At 41.3% G+C, this 19,465-nt stretch overlaps 1 protein-coding gene and 1 long non-coding RNA gene across 9 annotated transcripts in view; one reads left to right on the forward strand and one right to left on the reverse strand.

Moving 5' to 3' along the window:
* Positions 1 to 19,465, forward strand: part of LOC109279075 (uncharacterized) — a 92,940-nt gene that overhangs the window by 50,853 nt on the left and 22,622 nt on the right. The window contains exon 2 of the long non-coding RNA XR_008420199.1: positions 6,271 to 6,431. This is a non-coding gene — a long non-coding RNA (uncharacterized LOC109279075). The remainder of the gene's footprint in view (positions 1 to 6,270; positions 6,432 to 19,465) is intronic.
* Positions 1 to 19,465, reverse strand: part of FHIT (fragile histidine triad diadenosine triphosphatase) — a 1,407,040-nt gene that overhangs the window by 25,523 nt on the left and 1,362,052 nt on the right. For all 8 annotated transcript variants that reach the window (XM_053896965.1, XM_019469878.2, XM_019469876.2 and 5 more), the window contains one exon: positions 3,683 to 3,792. In XM_053896965.1, coding sequence (XP_053752940.1) covers positions 3,691 to 3,792 — 102 coding nt within the window. In that variant the 3' untranslated portion in view covers positions 3,683 to 3,690. The remainder of the gene's footprint in view (positions 1 to 3,682; positions 3,793 to 19,465) is intronic.

Consider the following 19,465-nt stretch of genomic DNA (forward strand, 5'->3'; position numbering starts at 1 on the left):
TACTGAGAGGTTGCTAGTATTTCCACACCAAACATTCAGGAGAGAGTAGGTTTTTTGGTTTTTGTTTTGTTTTGTTTTGTTTTTGTCTATTATAGTCCCTTCCCCATATTGGGCATCTCTGGGTACAGGTTTGCACACTGGTTTTTAAGATAGACTAATGGCAAACACAGTGTGAAGGCCAAGCCCTAGGAGTTGGTCTCCCAGGAGAAGCAGTGATTTCAGATAGATCCCATCAGCCTAGAGACTAAGCATGCCTGTCAGGAGCAGTAGGGCATGATGTGGGGCTTGCTGGCCAGTGTCCTCCAGCCAAGTACAAGAGACTGGGCTCTTATCCCTAGGGAAGCTGACTCTGGTTCCCCCCAGGTGCCTTATCTTCTCCATATACCTGGTGAGAGACATGGGGAGCACTAACTTAGGGGGATTGCTACAGGTCTGGAGTCAGCTTGCTCTGGGTTTGAATTCTGACCTCCATTGCTGTCTTCCAAAGACAGGTATCATTTGTCTGTTTATGATAATTTTAGATGATCTTCACTGAATCTCACTATTAATAAATTATTCCCTTTTAATCCTTTTAAATAAGTCAAATAGAGAGTCTTTGTTCAGTGCTGGAATGGAATGCCTCTGTAACAATGGCTAGCCTCTCTTTTTAGCAAAGAGAGAATGCATCTCACTCCCAATGTCTATAGGCAAGCAACTATGCCAAGCTGGAATTCATCAGCATTGTTTTTCTTTCATATTTATTTTTATTCTTAATTTCTAATTGCAAATAATACTTGTTTTTCATTGATGTTAACATAGAACGTTTAAAAGTGAATCAGGTAAATAATGAGTAAACAATACCCTGGTACAGAGAGAGAAAGAGAGAGAGAAAGGCATGATGACATAGGAATAAGAGAGATTTGGGAAACACTGTATTTGCCCAAGGTCATATTACTTAGGTACTTGGTCACATGGTGGAGTGAAGAGGACAGGTGCCTAGATAAGAATTAGTTCAGTCTGGAAAAACTTGCAAGCAAGGAGAGTTGGAATGCAGGGGCCGTGTTGTCTGGGAAAGTGAGCTCTTTTAGCAAGATAGGCAGTCCAGAGACTAAGAGAATGGTCTTTGGGGTTTGAGTGTCTGGGTTCTATCTCAACTCTGTCACTTGGAACTATTTACCTTGTAATAACACTTAACATCATTGAGATTCAGTTTTCTTATTATCTGCAAGATGGGATAATAGAACCTGTATCTTAGAAACTTGGAAATGTTGGCTATTATTATCCTTTCCAGGGCTGAACCCTAGCCTACCTGCCTTTGTGCATGTTTTGAATTGCGCAGTCTTCCCAGGTGAGCAACATGAGTGTCTCCATACTGGCTCTGCCTAAGACCGACTTGCTGCTGAGGGTGTAATGGGGAAACCTTGGAGAGGTCAAGCTTATCTGAATTTCACATAAACAATGAATAATTTTTTTAGGTCTATGTATATTCAAATATTGCATGACAGCCCTATTTATTAATGAAATTTCAGAAGTTCTATGAATCCCTTAACATTACATAAACATTTGGTATGCAGATGCATTTTGAAAAGGAAGGAGAGTGGGTATCAAACCTTTGCCTCTAAGGGGAAATATATATTATCCCTTTATACTGCAGGAGATGATGGTGCTCTTGGTGAAATCTTAGGACCCTATGCTTAAGTCCCTAGCCTCCAAGTTACTAGTTGAGCTATTTGGCAACCCACATCATCATCGCTCCTTTTCTCTGTTCCTACCTCTGATGGCTGAGAAAACTGAAGGGAAGGTGATTTGTTTGGTCTGTAACCAAAGGCCTTTAAAGAGAGATATTAATGCTAATTAATTTAAAAAACCCACAGGCATTGTGGCAATAGTTTGTACAGCAAGCTGGGATGAATGTCTTTCTGGCAAGACTTCCAAGGCAAGTTGATTCACCCAGAAGACAGGAGATGTTAGGCCTCAAGGCATGACAGAAGCAAAAACTGGTGAAGCAAAGCATACAGGAAACTTGGGTAGTGAGTTTAAATCCTCTTAAAATGTCTAGAAAATGCATTCTAACACAGAGTCCTACAATTCAGCAAGCCTCAGGAAAAGTCTAGAGCTTTCTTGCCTTGATCTGGAAGTCCCTATTACATAAGAAACTGGAAGAAAAAAAGAAAAGATCAGCTTAGTAAGTTGAGTCTGAAGAACAGCAACCCCATTTGAATGGGACATCCCACAATGACACACTGGCTTTCAGAAGAGGAACAGAAGGAGATCTGCAGCCATGCCTATGGGTCTGTGTTCTTAGGTAGACTGGCTTGATCCAGAGGAAGGAGGGAAGGAAGAAGGAAGAAATGAGAAGGTGAACAGTAGAAAAGTTTAGAAATAAATGATCAAAGACAGCTTTTGCTAGCACTACACTATATCCCTTCAGGCAATTGAATGGAATGTAGCTGACAAGCCAATGACATTCTCCAGTTTCATTCTCCAATGCAATAAGTGTTCTAGAATGCAAGTGCCTGAGCACTAGGACATGCATGAACAATAATGGGGGAGACATAGTTGATACTTGGTCTTCAAGTAATTGGAATACTTTAAAAAGGAGGCAGGGGAAAGAATGCCCAAGAAATGCACAAATACTAAAAACTAACTATAAAAGACTATTTCAAAGGGAAAATGGAATACAATGAACATATTTTCTACCTAAAAATCATGACCACTAAGCAGTGGATATAATTTTATATAATTCTGTTGCTACCAGTATTCACTAATTGTGTTTTTAATTTGTGTCTGATCTACTTCAACAGCTTATAGTATAAACACAAGACCAGATGAAGCAGATAATTCCCAAAAGGAAAAAAAACTATTTAGGAGAGAGACACTTTATCTGAGGACCATGGAAGGAGTTTTGTTTGTTTTGTTTTGTTTTTGCAGGGTTGACAGATAAAATATAGGTGGTATTTTTTAGTCTAGGGATGCCCCAATATTTCATGACAACCCCATTTATTAGTACATTTCAGAAGATCCATAAGCTCCTGGATATTCTATAAATATTTGGTGCAGATATGCATTTTAAAAAAGGAAACTGGCTACAGCTTTCCACCAGAATCTTAAATCTGTCATCTCTCAACAGTTCAACATCATTAATGCAAAGAGATAATTCTATCACGTCTGCCCTTTCCCTGTGGCCTTGAGCTTCCCAGCAGCCAAAACTAAAGGGAATTTACAAAAGCAATTTACCAAATAGCAGCTGAAGAGAAGAGGCCCAAGTGGAAGAAAGACTGATCTGGTCAGAAGATAGTGAGTCAGCTGGCTCACAAACCCCTTCCAGCCTATGTAGAAATCTGAGACTAGAGCTCTCAGTGGGTATTAACTTTTTAAAGGATCAGGTATGCATTACAAAAGATCTTGGGCTGCCTGGCAGGATTGAACTGGAGAAGGGCAGGATGGTGACCCAGGTGGGCTAGGGGAAGGTGGCTGGAAGGAAGTGAGCTGATAGTTATGTAGAAGGTGACATGGAGGCAGGGAGGAAGAGGAAACCCAGAGGTAGGAATCCCTGCCTCAAGGGTCAGGGTTTTTTTCCCCTCAGGCTTTTATATCTTTTGAATTCCTCTGTACCTATTTTTATGTGTCCCCATCCTGGGCAGGGAGTCTCCTTCCAAGGCCCCATGGAAGCTGTGAGTGATGATGAAAGCACAGTCTTTACCTGCAAAGTCACTGAAAGTAGACCCTTAGTGCTGCAGCTTCTGATGCCATTTCCTCCTCAGATCTCCACAAGGTTGGGGAGTCCTCTTCCTCTTTGTCATGTTTCTGGAGCTTTGGAGAAAACAATGGAATAGACTTATTAATAATGGGTCCTTGGGATCTCTGAACAAGTGTTGTGCAGATGGCTAAACAGAATTTGCAAATCAGAGGTTGAAAGGTGTATGTCCTTTAATTGTATTGGTTGCCAAAATTTGAAAATGGGGAGGTGTCATGTAAGTGTCCACATTTCCGGCTTTGGTGATAACATAACCAGATCAGGCTATGCTGTGGCCTGTTCGATGCCTTGTCTTGTCTGCTGGAGGCTGTAAGTGGGAGGTCACAGACTGGGGAGCTTCCTCCCATTTACAGTAATCCCCAGTACTCTCTGATCTTATGCTTGGCTGGCATCATTCATGTATTTTACTCACCATTCAATGAAGAAACTGTTTTACACCTACCCATGATCATTCTCCTAAAGTGGCCTATGGTTTCCCTACTATTCTCTTTGGCTTAGTCTCTCTTATATGAGCTCGGGGCAGTTTTGTTCAGTGAAGCAAAATGGCCCAAGCAAATCTGTGATAACAGTACAAGAGCCATGAGTACTGAGTAAGAAATAAGAGCATATCCATTAAAAGAGGCTTTAGCAGGCAAACAGTTAAAAAAAATTAGAAAACATCAAGAAATTAACAATCGATCTAAGTCAATTAAATCATTTAAAAATCCTCTTCAAATACACATATTTATTTTTAAAAACATCTTGTATATGTCTCAGATTTGCATATAGAGTAAATAAAATTTCCATTCTACCAGAGAGAGGATGTTCTCAGAGCTCTTCATTAGAAGAGCTCAATTTTCCCCCTTAATCTCCTATTGCAGTTCAGTTTTATTAACTAAATTTGTTATTCCTGTGTGTGGCTTTATCCATTGTAAAATGCTGAAGGTATAAATTCACAGGATGTGCAGTGTAGTATTTTGTAAGTCGTTTGAAGAGATTGAGGTAAATGTTTTAACAGTACCAATGATGGCCAGTATTTATGATATGAACCGGTAGTTTCTTTGATGTGTATTATTTCATCCTGCACCATTTCATTTAATCTGAACATAATCCCTACACAAGGCAGGCACCGCTTAGCTCCATCTTTACCAAGGAAGAAATTGAGCTCTGAGGAAGTTCATTTGCTTGTCAAAGATCAGCCAGCTAGGCAGTGGCTGAGTTATTCCCAACAATTTTTGCCTTCTTATCTATCCTAGAGGAGCTGCCTGCCACCTGAGTGGCCAGTTCCACCCACCAGGTGCAGTCCCCTCCCCAGCCAAAAGGCAGTCCTTGAAAAAGCATCTTGCTGCCTCAGCAAAAAGTCTCTCCACTAACATAGTGGAGTTTGCTATCTTGGGCCAAAATCACTGTAAATCTAACCCAGAGAGACCCCATTCCCCCCAACGTGGCCCCTTGGAGCAGGTGGAGAAATTTCCCCAGTATTTCTGAGCAAACTTTGACACACAAAGCAAACCAGTGAAGGAATGACACCCAGGCTCTCCAGCTGAGCTATATTTCCACTTGGGGTAAGTTTGAGTCTAAATGAGGTTCATTAGCATATAACTGGGCCACAAATATGTTGATGAGGGTCATGGATCTTCTGTTCAGAATTTGGCTGCCAGCACTCTGGTTTTACATTTTGCTACATAGATTTAATTCTCCTTAGTGGAAGAAAACCACATTAAGAAGTCATTTCCCTCCTCGCAGAGGCAGATAGAACACCATCGCTACAGGCGAGTCAAACAGGATTGCTATTTTTCTACTCAAGAACTAATTTTCATTTTGATACTACCTTTAGGTCTGTTATAAATCCATCTTGTAACAATTCAATAGGATGACAAAGAACAATATATACAGCCCAGAAAATATGGCCTTCCCACTTCTGGTGCTGCCATTGAAAAGACACAGAAACCCAGCATTAAGTGGCTTCATCACCACAGATCATACCAGATGAATCCAAATAATTTAGAGCCTGTGAACGTTAATGCCTCCCTAGTTATTAGGAGACCGTCTGTTATTGTCATATGCCTTACAGATGGCAACGTTGTGCCCACACTTCGAAGTTGTTTATGCGAGGTAGAGAAATAAATAAAACAAAAACTAATCATATTTGCAAAGCTCTGCTGTATATGGTTTTTAAAACTGAGAGGTTTCCCTCCTAAAAGCCCCAGATGGAAAAATGTGGCTTTCTTTAGAACAGTAGTGCTGGCTGCCCACTGGATTCACCTGGGGAACTTTAAAAAACACTATTGCTTGGGTCCACCCAGGGATTCTGATTTAATTTGTTTGGGGACAGCCTGGGTTTGGGGACTTTTTCAAACTTCTCAGTTAATTCTGAGGTGCACTTACTCCTTGAGAAGCAAGGCATTTGGGAGAAATGTGTATGTGTATAGATAGAGCCCATGCACATAGAGAAATAATACATTTCCCTTTAACACCATTGCTTGTCACCCTGTCAATAGAAGAGAGGCTGTTGTTTGCAAACCCTGTTCTACAACTGCTTTTCTTCTCTACAGAAATAGGGAGTCCAGGAATGATCCTGATGAGCAAGACCTGAGTCTTCAAAGAGGCACCCAGGTGACTTAGAAATTAAATGTGGTGTAGTTTGGGGTACATTTCTTCCTTCCTGAGGCAACCCAGGAACCTGGCGGCTGCAAGCCATTGCAGGCTGGCAGAGGTAAGCTCTAGTGACCTCAAACAGTGGTTTATGCAGAAGGCACTACATGCCAGAAGGAAGGTTTATTGGGGGAGGGGAGAACTTCAGATGAACCTTCCAGATTAATTTAGGCTGTCCACAGGGAAAGGCACTGACTGTTTACTAATGCACGTGGTATTTATTCTGTCCCCACAATGCTAAGGGCTGGCCCTGGCACTAGAACACTGAAACAGACCCATTTATTGTCATTATAGGATACTCAGAATAGGCACCAAATGGTTAATTATAAATGGTGGGTGGGGGGAGGATTTACAAATGGAACAGACCCTTTTGCTGCCCATATGAAGGGTACCCAGGTAGGGAGAATAGGCACCAAATGATTTATTACAAATAAGGAGGAGGAGGCATTTCCAAATGGGAGGGCTGCTGCTGGGAGGGCCTGACCTGCTTTGAAAGGCTTTTGAGTTTCAACATGGTAAAGAAACAGAGTGCTAAGATACAGAGTGACGGGGGAGAAGGGCTTATCTAAGGAACATCTAGCAACATCTCTCCAAGAAGATAAGGTTAGGCTCAGACTTTGACAATGAGAGGGCGAGCTCCTTAACCTCTTTGTGCCTAAGTTTCCCCCCACTGTAAAAAGGGAGCAGTAAGAGTTTTGAGTAGATGTACTTGGCACTTAGTAGTAATAATAGCAGCAGCAAACACTAAGTACCACTTATTACTACTATCAGGCTGGATACACCATCCCTATCACAGTGGGGACAGAGAGGTTTTGTCCAGGAGTAAACGTGTCTTTCCTATCTTCATGGTTCCCCAATGACGTGTGTCTTTTTGGACCTTAAATACACTAAAAGGATTAAGAGCTATGGTCAGAATTCGTATGGCCCAAACCAACGACTCTAGTGAGGCACTGAAGTCTGAGGAGAAAATTTAGCTCCTGCAGCTTTAAAATGACCTATAGTAATCCCTAACTCCAGGTTGTTAAGAGTAAAAAAGGTATCAATGGAGGCTCCTCACAGGTCAAGGTCTTAGAATAAAAGCATGTGGTAATGATCAAATGCAGTCAAAATTACCTGAAATCAGGGGTGCCAGAGTTAGCAAATAAAAATACTGAATCAAATTAACTGAGTGTCCTGTATGTCTCATGTGATATTTGGGACATATTCTTACTAAAAAGTATTACTTATTTATCTAAAATTCAAACTTAACTGGGCTTCTCCTTATATTTTATCTGGTAACTGAGCCTGGGGGACCCCCTTTGAAAAAGAAAAACCAAAACACTGAAAGTTCTTGGTTCACATTTGGGTTGTTCCCACACCTGCCTTGCTATGAATCCAGGAAAAGACACAGGCTGTCCAAAGGAAGACCAAAATCAAAACTAGTATTTTGTTCACTCTAAGGCTTAGTATTGGATGAAATGAGGAGTACTCTTTAAACCTCACAGCTCAGTGGTTCTCAGGCGCACATTTTTCCACATTTTCACATCTCTGAAATCAAAGTGTGCTCCACAATCGACGGTGTGTCATAATTTAATTGGCAGTGTTTTTCTTTGTTAGTCGTACATGAAGGAACGGTGCTTCTTCCTGTTGACGGCGTCTGGGGTTCAATGCACTACAGTGCTCCGTCTTTCCTCCTGGTAATCATATCACACAAGTTAAATGGCCATGACAGTGCTCAACACCACAGCACATTCCTTACCTCCTCTCTAGGCAACAGTGAAACTGTTGAACAGTTGACACTGTTTTCACAGGCACTTGGTTCTTTAGGGGAAAGTGCTCACCAGAGTTAGAAAGTTTGCAAAAAAATTTGAGCCAAAAAATCTTTATTCACTCAACAGAGTAAAGTCTGTGATGGCTCTTGGAAGAGCATTCTATTTCCATATAAGTTTGAAAAGAGATAAAAAAAAAATGTATCTGCAGTCATTTCACTTTATCTGCCTGAAATGATTTTGGAGAAGGTAGTGTTAACAGGATTTCTGACTGAAGTAGTGATATGTGTCAATTTTGACATTCTGCTCCTTCCTGGGCATTGAGCGTGCTATCACAAGGTATGCGAGGTAAAGATCAATTCCCTGATGTAATGCTCAAACTGCCTTGGCTATTGACTTTTTTATAGCTCTGTAATGGAATACAGTAGGAAGAATGATTCACAATAATTTAAATGTTTTTCAGGATTTGGAACTAACCTGTAATAAAATGCCAAGTTGTCTTCAAAGGCTGGGGAAGGTGGGGGGAAACAATTTAATACCACTTCTTAAAGAAGCAAGTGCTGAATATAAACTTGAGTGTTGTTATAGAGTACGTTAATATATTTCATTGTTATTTTCTAAAACAACATAAAGAGCAGGAAGCTTAAACTATTTCTTACGGGTTGATGGTTCTATTCAGACAGGTGTTTGTATAGTCTTGAAAAGGAAATAATATCAATGAACATGGAAGTAAATCCATAATTTTCTTTTAGAACTAATTCTCTGACTCTATTTTCAATATAGCCAACAAGCCTTTGTTGAGCACATGATATATTCCAGGCACTGTTCTAGGCATTATGGGAACTGTCAAAATGAATAAGCCACAATCTGTGCCTCCTGGGGTCTCACCACCTCAAAGGGCAGACAGATTTACACATATGTAATATAAGTCAGTCTGGTATAAGAACTGGGCTAGAAGTTCCATCACAGTGTTCTCAGAATATCTGAGGAACAGAGTAATTCTTGCTAGGTGGGGCCTTTGGTTGACTTAAAAAATCAGGATTTCCACTGGGCTTAAAGCATGTGATTTCTGGGCAGTGGGAATGGCTTTAGCAAACACATGAGGTGCATGCCAGCTCTACTGCAACTCCTGCCATGGCTAGCTTCCTCAACTGCTGGCACCCCTCTTTCCTGAGGAGTTCTGACTTAGCTTTCCTCATAAGCCTGACCTTCTCTCAGAGTTGTCAGAGAACTGAAATTTAGTTGCCATTTTGAGAAGCCTTAACATTCCATTGTTTAAAGATGGGGAAAACATGGGGTGCCTGGGTGGCTCAGTCAGTTGAGCATCTGACTTCGGCTCAGGTCATGATGTCATAGTTCATGGGTTCGAGACCTGCATCGGGCTTTGCGCTGACGGTGTGGAGACTGCTTCAGATTCTCTATCTCCCGCTCTCCATGCCCCTCCCCGCCACTATCTTTCTCTCAAAAATAAATAAACATTAAAAAAAAATATGGGAAAGGTATCTCATTGGCTCAGAAGATGGCCTCCAGTCTATGATTCAAAGCCACAAACAGCTTTGAATCCTGCTAAGAGAAAGTTACTCCATTTTCAATCTGATTAATCAAAAGTCTTAGTACTAGCATGTCCTTACTATGGTACCAACATGACCTCTAGCTAGAATGTAATAAGATTGTTTTGTTTACATCATATTGATTTTGAGGGTTATCTCCCATTTATGATGTCATCTCAAATTTCCTTTTAAACTAAATTTATTTAAGGTAAAGAGTCGAGTGAGAAAATAGATGAAGTAAAACAATGTCAGAAATAGAGGATTAAGCACAGCATTAACCTTGAAAGATGGTCCAGAGGTGGGAAGTATAGCTGAGGTGAGGAAAGTCACTGCAAGTATGAGGCTACAGCATGGGCCTTCTAGGATGTGGATGTAGTTGTTTCTATTGGGCTGAATCAAAGGAGGCTTCAGAATTTTTTTTTCTTTTTGGACAGACACTGAAAGTCAAAATAGTTTAAAATGATAAGAGCTCTGAAGAGCAACCAATGCATTGTGATGTGTGGGGATGGTAGAATGGTGGGGGAGGGGTTGTGGGGGGAAAGGCCTCACTGAAGAAATGATGGAGAAGCTGAGATGCTAACAATGTCTAGAAAGCCATGAATCGAGAGCAGGGAAAAAGGGTATTTCATGCAGAGGGAACGGAAGTGCACAGCATCAAGGGAAAAGGGATCTTGGTTGAGTCACTGACTAGAAAAGTAAGGGACATGGCAGATAATTTGCAGCCTGTGGGGATGGCTGAGAAATGGGAATTTTATTTTTGGTTCAGAAGAAGAAATTAAAGGGAAATTAAAAGCTTAGAATAATTTTTCATTGAGTGGCCTGGCTGGAGAATGAATTAGAGACTGCTACTGCAGCAGCTGGACCAGAAATCATGGGAGCTGGGCAGGCATAGACTGGACCAGAAGGGGGCCTGTCAGGCTGGAGGCGAGCTCAGCTGCCCCATAATCCAGTGTGCTGGTGACTTAGCTACAGTGTATGCAGTTAGTGAGAGGGTCTCCATGCCTCCCTTCAGGCAGATCTTTCTTTGACAACTTCCTGCCAGGCACTTTATGTAAAGCACGCTTGGATGCTGGCTCCCCTGCTCAAGGCTGCTCTGAACCAGTATGAAAATCACTCCTGTACTGCCCAGTATGTGACTCTCTTCAGTTACCTGCTTCCCAAACTCCCTAAGATTTCCTGGACCATTTAGATTGACTTGAGTGATATTTCATAATTCTGGATGTTGTCTCACTCCGTCACATACACACAGCCAGCATCCTTTGAGCACAAGTTTCCTCCCCAAACACTAAATACCGTTTCTCTCGGTGCTGGTTATTGAGCAGTTAGTCACCCACTTTGGCCTTTCTTGGTGTCCTAATGAATCGCCTCTTGCTTTCATTTGATGCAAAACAATAAGTCTGTACTGCCAACCATTGGTAGCTACTTCTTTCATAGAACCCTGAGGTTCTGCAAATATTTCTTTGTGCAAAAATATGTTAACTGCCTCCCCCCACCCTTTTTTTTTTTTTTGAGAGAGAGCTAATGCACACAGAGTGGTGGGGGTAGAGAGAGAGGGAGAGAGGATCTTAAGCAGTCTCCACCACGCTTAGCATAGAGCACGACAAGGGGCTTGATCCCACCACCCTAAAATCAGACCTGAGATGAAATCAAGAGTTGACATGTAACCCTTTGAGCCACTCAGGCACTGCGACTGCCTCCCTTCTGAATCTCTGTGTGAGCTGGAGCCCTGAACTAATGGCTAGATTGTGAGACTTCTAAGTGCAACCAAGTGGCCTCTGGTTCCCTCTGTTCACTGTGAAGTTTCCAAAGTCCAAATCATTGCCCTTTATGGAGAGAAATCCAGGTAATGCACAAAGCATTTATCATTTGATTAGTTGTCTAAGCTTTGACTTAAGCCTAACTTGCTTGAGTTAAAGCAAAAAAAATTTTTAGTACTGCCAATGAGGCCAAAATGCTGAAATAAGCTCTTATATTAATTAATGGTATCCTACTTTCAAGGAGTATAGAGTGTTGATGTTTAAGAATTTGTAACCCCCAAAAGTATTTATTAACTAGAAAATCACAGCACTGGAAAATAATTATGCCAAACCACTGTACTATAACAGAACCCAATTGCTTATCCAATTATACATTAAAGTATCACATTGTCAAGCCGATTGCCAAAGCAGCAAATGAGACTTTGCCAGCATCACAATTTGGACCAGCTATTACTCAATTGACTGTACTGTGAATGGTCCTCAGAGTATCCCATGAACCCTGTAAAACCTGTACAAACCAGGGTGGGTAATTCAGGTTTGGTGGAGTACATGGCTGCCATCATAAAATTGCTTTAATTGGCTAGACATTATAATTTGTAGTTTTCCATTAGAAGCTTGTTAGGAGCAATTCAGCAAAGGGAGGTTTCTGCTCCTGGTCTTATGCAGTTGATTTCAATGAAAATAACAAAGTAGTCACTTCCTGTCAGAGGCACAATCTTTGAGAAAGGTAAACCTAGACAGGGCTTCCTGGATCTGCCATGCTGCCTCCTGGCCTGCCACCATTTAGAACTTTCTTACAACATGGCATCAGGGCAGGTGAGGAACAGGGCTCAGGGACTGGACCGTGAAGGGCTGCAGGGGTGTTGATATGGGAGTCACTACATTCGAGAATCATCAGCATAGAGTAAAATACAAACCTGAATTAATTTTAGGATTAAATTTTACAGCTAAAATTTTCTTCATAGTTTACCACATGAGCCTCATGTTTATAAGGGATGAGAGTGATCCCATCTAACAATCGGGCCAATCATTTCAGATGAAAATCCCATGATGGCAATAGTGATTACCTGGGCTGGGTAGAGCAATCAACTGTGCTAACCCAGCAGTCCTTGGTATTCCCATTATAATCCCTCAATAATAGTTAATTTGATAGAAAGTCTTCTGTCCAGTTCTCATGTGTATGGTAGAAATCACCAAATTACAGTAACATCCATTGGTGTATCCTTAATGGTTGCTGGGTCTGACACCCAGTATGTAGTCAAGAAGCATATGTTAAATGTGCTTTCCCTCCCAACTTAGTGGCTGCACAAGTTCAACATTCCCATTTTCCAGATGAAACATCTGAGTCTCCAAGGCACTTAAATCACTCAACCAACATCACATGACTACTGAGGAACAGTAGTTGTCTGGATCAATATGGTCTATAGGCTCCTAGTACACTCATTGGATCCACTCTGTAAATTCTTGACAACTTTTCTTTGGTTAACATTTTTGAAAGCAGGGATGATAGAGCAGCACAGAGAAGAAAACAAGTTGCAAACAGAGATCTACCTCCCAGCTGAGATCAGGCTGGGCAGCCTCCTCTGAGGGGACAACTGCATCTCAGGCAAGTTTTCAGTAAATAATCACTGATCTCTGTCACCTCACCCCAGGCTCCATCGTAGCTGAGTTTTACTGGCTTTTTAATGTGTAGGAAATTGGTGAAGCAACAGGGACTAGAGATTTCTACCAGTCTGATTTCCTCAGGCCTCCTGTTTTAGAAATGCACTCACTGAGAAATGAAATGAAACTGCTTCTGAAAGGGAGTTTCATGATGGAGCAAACTTCAGAAAAGGAAATGTTAACTCAAAAACCAATTTCCTCACCAGCCATATTCCACAGGCCTTCCCTACTCCCCTCCTCCCACCCCATGTCTTGGATACCGGTGTTTGAGCAAGAGTGTTCTCCTTTATTCCTAGAGTGATGTCAACTTGTGGTACTCAGAATGAGGAAAGAGAAAAGGCAAGGGGCCAGTTTCTCATTTCTTTTGAATCTCCTGAATGTTGCCATATTTGCTCCTGCTACAGTGTAGATTCTTCTTCCAAAGGCCCATTACAGAACCTTTAGAAACACAGCCCAGGCAAGAGAGCTCTCCTCGAGAAGAGTGGGGCATCTGTATTGTAAGAAGCACACCACCAGGCACACCCTATTGTAGATATGGCCTCAGAATCCTGCTCACCACAATCCAGGCAGCAACAACTAAGCCCTCAAAATAAAACCCATTTGGAGATGCTGAACTAAGTGAGCTGTTGGCTGGGGGTTGCACAATCCAGGTGCCCCAAGCATTGGAAGCTTATTTCTTTACAGAACTCAAAATTCAATTATTCAACTAATAGTAGTAATATGTCTGCCACATGGTATTACACTGTGCAATGGTGAGCAAGCTGGACAAGGTTTATTGCCCTCAGGAGGCTTACATTTGAGGAGAAAAGGCAGGCAATTGGCAACTATTCAAATCAAATCAATTACTACCATTCCAGAGAATAAGAGAAGTACATCAGACAACGCAGCCAGGGAAGGCTGCTCTGAGGAGGTGACAAGGAGGCTGAGAGGGTTCAGCAAGTACTCATACCCAGAGGAAGGGCAGAGGTATCCACATGGTCTGTGAACTGGCCGAAGGTCAGTGATGGGAGCAGAATGAGGAAGTACCCAAAGAGGCAGGCAAATCCCCTTCCTTCTAGTAGCAGAGGCACAAGTACTAGAAGAGAGAGGAATGGGATGATTCAGTCACATCATCTTTGTGGAGCATCTACTTTTTGCTGGTCTCAGAAGAATATGAATCAAGTGAAGATGTGGTAAGTTTAGACTCCAAGGGCTGAGGGAGGAGAGGCCAGCTGGAACAGCTGGGCCCAGCCTTGCTTGTGAGATAAGGTAATGCCACTTTGGGGCTTGAGTTTTGCTTCCTGGGCCTCTGCCTCTCCTTAATACCAGGCCATCCTGATAGGACATTTTCCACAGAAAAGCAAACGAGTGGCAAACTTTTTGCATAAGTGGTTACCACCGAGGAGCAGTGAGGACACAGGGTGACCTCACAAGCATCTTTCCGAATATTCACCGTATGTTTGGTGGAGCTAAAAGAGCTACGCAACACCATCTGGCCAGGTGCCTTGCACCAGGACTCACATGTTGGCAGATGACAAATGACTAACATAAAATCTATATTCTAAGGGTACTCACCACTCCCTAGATTGCTCATGAATTTCTTCCTTTTACAAGATAATTGTTCTGCCTTTGGTTACAAAACCACACCCCCTGCTACACACCCATTGAATGTAACATGCTGTTACTCACAAACCCATTCACTTCTGATGGAACTGTTCCAATGTCCTTCAAAGCTGGGCTGTTTCGAGTTGCACAAATAAATTAGGAGCCAACCTTTCCCCAATGCCTCTCTCTATTTCATTTAAATACCTTCTTTAATGAAGATATAAAGCCTTGGATGCAGCTGAAACGCTAAGTTTACCATGCGTGACAGCAGATCTTTGTCACAGAGGATTTCAAATGCCTTTTAAAACAAAACAAAACCAAAAACCAGAATACTTGAAAGAAACTGAAATTTCCTTGTTATAGGCTCAACTGCTCATTTTATATACCCTATAAGTGACCATAATCCAGAAATCAGCACAGAAAACAGATGTAAGGCAACTGCAAACATACACATACAGCTTCACTACAGTGAACACCTAAAATGCAATGCCAGGCTTGTGACTATTTTGAAGCATCAGACTAGAAAAGAGATCCTTTCACCTTTTTCAGCTTCCTGAATCTAACCTCTCATTTATTTACTACTAAGATGTTCAAGAGGCACTGTAGAAAGGGCCAAGCCTGGGACTTACATAAATGGCATATCAGTAAATATAACTATATATATGAAAATCCAGGCTTGATTCATACACACACACACACACACACACACATATTTGAGTGTGTGTGTGTGTGTGTATAGCTTGATTTTAAAATGTCATTGTTGGGAGTTATAACTTCAAGAATAAACAACCCATAAAAATTTTTTAAGAGTCCTAATATTTTAATTAATCTCATCTCAGTGCTGCTTAGGGGTTTAAAGGAGTTTGGTTGCTAAAAAGCAACCTTTAAAAAAAGGATAAAAGATCAAAATGCTTGAAAGTGCTTCTTAAAATTTCTGGTATCTATTTAAAGTCAAAGAAACAAGTATTTGAAAAATTCTTGTTCTAGAATCAGGGTCTGAAACCAATATTTAAAATTCTCCAGTCCAAACAATCCAAAGGGCACTGGTACCCTAGCTTGAAATCTTACCCCTCCCTGAGACAGTGGGACCCTAGCTGACCAGCTGTGCCAAGAGACCATTTGTCTTCACCCTGAGTCTGACTCTCTCTTCCCCAACCTCTACATATACATCTTAGCTTCTTCGGATACACAGCACAAGTTCACATACAAATATCACCTTCAAATGCTGATGAATTTGAGCTACACCTGAATCTGTCAATTCTGTGGTCCAGAGAGACTACGGACCTCAGGTGAGAGGATATATTGGAGCATCTTCTTTGGAAAATAGTTTGGCATGATTGCCTAAAGTGGACATTCACAATACCCTGTGACTCAGCAATATTATATCCAGGTATATACCTGGGAGAAAGTTTTCTCCTGTACATGAGAATGTTCAAAGTGGCTCTAATTAAAACAGCAAGAACCTGGAAGTGATCAATATTCTTCAGAAAGTAGATGAATAAACAGATATAGTCATATAATGAAATATTACAGTGATCAAAATGACTGTTTGACAGAGACAATTAGCCTGTATGGCCAAATCTTAACATATGATGAAGGAAAAATAAAAGGTAATATGCTACATGATGCTTTTTTATAAAGTTAAAAAGCAACTCAAAAATCTATCCTTTTACAAAATGCATAGGGATGCCTAAAACTATTTAAAAAGAAGTGAAAGCAATGGGACCATGAGATTCCAGATGATGGTGTAAGTGAAAGGGTGGGCTGTGGGCCCATCATCATGGTGTAGGTGTAGGATAGTGTCAAAATGGTAGTTTCTTGTCTTGAATGATGGGCTTGTGGATACTCAATTAGTCACTAAGCATAACTACAGCAAAACAGGCCATGAATGAAAACAAACATGGCCATCCTTAGGCAACATAGATTTTACAACATAGGATGACTGCAATTTCCCTCCCTGTGGAAATCCAGCTTCCATTCGGAGAACCTCCGTGAAAATTACAACATAGTAGCATTTGCTATGTAAGAGCACTGAAGTTATTAATTGGATTCCAGATGTCTGAAATTGATGTATCCCTTCACTGAATCCCCCCTAGGATCTATTTTGGGTATAACACTTCACACAGGATGCTGTTCTTAATTAAAACTGCTCTGCCTTAAGAGCTTTATGTCTGTGAGATAGTCATCCAAACATTCTCCTCTCCATAAATTTCCTCTTATGTCCTATTTCCGAAGCAAAAGTAATACTCGCCTGGATTTTAATAAACATGTCTGCAGCGGTAATATAAATTTCACATGCTTTCTACATTTCATAATCTCTTTTAGTCCTTTTCTTTATGCTGATTCTCAGACCGAGACTGTATTCTAAGGACTTTGCAGCCCTACCTCCTCTGTTTCTGTTTCCCACAAACAATATGCTGATTGCTATTAAGGTAGGAAACATAGATGAGACATTGAAAAAAGCCATTAACTTCTAAGTAATTTTTCTCCTCTCCCTCTTTAATTTTTGATTTTGGCAATAACTGACTCAGTTCTTTGACTTTAGATTGAAGCCTAGTAACCAAGTTATCAGTCCAAGATCTGTGAGTGTTCCTAAATGGTTACTCAGACTATGTCTTCCAGATGCCAAAATTAAAAAAAAATTAAATCAGGCAAACCAAATTTTTGGCATTCCAGAAGCAAATCAACCAGTCAACACCCCCCACCCCCACCCCCACCCCCCACACAATGATTGACTGTTTTTTCACTTTGCAAGTGGTTATTTGGGCCCTGGGTAGAAAGAGAGATCACCTACTTAAAAAGGGAGTCAGATTCAGGACTTAATCCTACAGCCAAATGGCAGCTAAATCACAAGGAACAAATAGTGCTCTGTGGAAAATGGACCCCTGGCCGAAGGAAAGAGGCTTTTGATCCAATGCCAAGGACCTTCTGCTCTAGGGAAGTGAAAGCATCAAAGGAAGGGAGGCCAAAAATAATGAGGCATAATTATATTGTTATTATTAATGGATTTTTACTGAGCATGCACTAAGTGCCAGGTACCAAGTGTTGGTACAGAGATGATCTCATTTAAGCCTCATTGAATAGCCCTGGTGCTGCCTTCTTCATTTTCAGGTGAGGAAGTTAAGATCAGAGATGTGACCCTACGGCTCACGGGTGGCTCGGACTCTAGGGCTTGCTCCCTTAACCTGCATGCCCTCTCTCATAGAACAACATCCAACATCTGCTAAACAATGGAAACTAAGTTCTGATGTCTAAATTAAAGCATTTCTGCACACAGAATCTCATTGGATCAATTTTGGGGTAGAGGCATAATACTGTTGTTCCCATTTTACAGAAAATGAAACAAAGATGGGGAGATTGAGTTGTGTGAGACTTTTCTGAAGTCTTAGATCGAAAGCCTTGGCATGTTTCCCTACTAAAAAGGAGCCTCAATGAAATATAATAGGCATGCCCTGCACCTAGATTCTGAATTGGAACATCCCAGCAAGAGAACCATATATTGGGGCCTCTCTTATTTAAAAAGTATAAATTAAATTCTAGGTAGTGGGCCAGGGCGGTCTCCCTTCCTTTGCTATCAAATGCTCTGGTCCTGAGTTATTGGCCTTTGGCATGACTTTCTTGGCACGATAGGCTCCTATTTACCATTTCACCCGATCTCTCAATCCTTTGCACCATCTGTGCCTACCTTATTTAAGTAGGAGTGGTTCTTTCAACAGCCTGTCTTGTTTTACCACCAGTCTTCCACACATACTATTCTCTGCAAGGAATACATTTATTCCCTTCCTTTCCCAAGACTGGGCCAGGTGACCCTTTCATGTGGTCCATTTCAGGGCATGTATTGTGTTGAAAATATATTCCCCACTAAATTATAGGTTCTATGAGGGCAAAACCATGCCTATTAGTAACACTCAATCTTCCCTTAGCCTTCAAAACAACATCACATAGTTCAATCTAATAACTTTAGTGAAGACCTTAAAAGACTAGAATTAGTTACATAGTAGGTGTTCACTAAATACTTCTTACCCAAATCAACCAACCATAACAGATACTCAAAAGGATGCACAGTTGTATCCATCCTCAGTCCTCAGAGAAGGGTTTGATTGTGTTCTTTCAACCATATGGCACTACTAATGCAGGCACACAGACACACTGTAAGAGTGATACACAACAAAACAGGATTTCTCTGTAATCCTCATCAATCTGAAATTCAACTCTAGTTACTTAATCAAAAATTTTATGATAAAATAAACTTATGATGAACCCAAGAAGATGGCCAAATGTTGGGGGTCCTTAGTCTTTGCTCATGGATCTCCAGTTGTGTCTTTTCCCCTTTTTCAAAAATAATGAAAGAAAGCCAAAGAGCAAGGAGAAGGGCAAATGAAAGGTATGTTTATGCCTGCACAGAGGGAAGCATCCTACCTTTATTTGTGACTCAGAATGAATGACAATTTCCTTGTTTCAGAGCCTGGAAAATCACCAAGGAAGCTGACCTCAGTTGTCTCACAGCTAATCATCCTTTGAAGGAGAAGCTTGAGAGAAATGGAAAGAACAGGGTAGAGCAGAGGTGGTAGTTCTGAGCTCTGGGTGGTCAGTGAGTACCCATGGCCACATCCCCTTTCTGAGCTGGCCCATCTCCCATTGGATGAGGGGGAACATCTGTTCCTCACCCTGAAGAAGACTTGGCATGATGCCTGTTGGTTCCTACCAAGTTCTTTTGCATTGTGGGCATTCTTCTACATGGCTTCTTAATTGTACATGTGCACACACTGTTTCAAATGGAGTTTCCATTGCCTC

The sequence above is a fragment of the Panthera pardus genome, unplaced genomic scaffold, assembly GCF_024362965.1.
Source record: "Panthera pardus isolate Hobbes unplaced genomic scaffold, ASM2436296v1 HiC_scaffold_8, whole genome shotgun sequence".
Classification (NCBI taxonomy): Eukaryota; Metazoa; Chordata; class Mammalia; order Carnivora; family Felidae; genus Panthera; species Panthera pardus.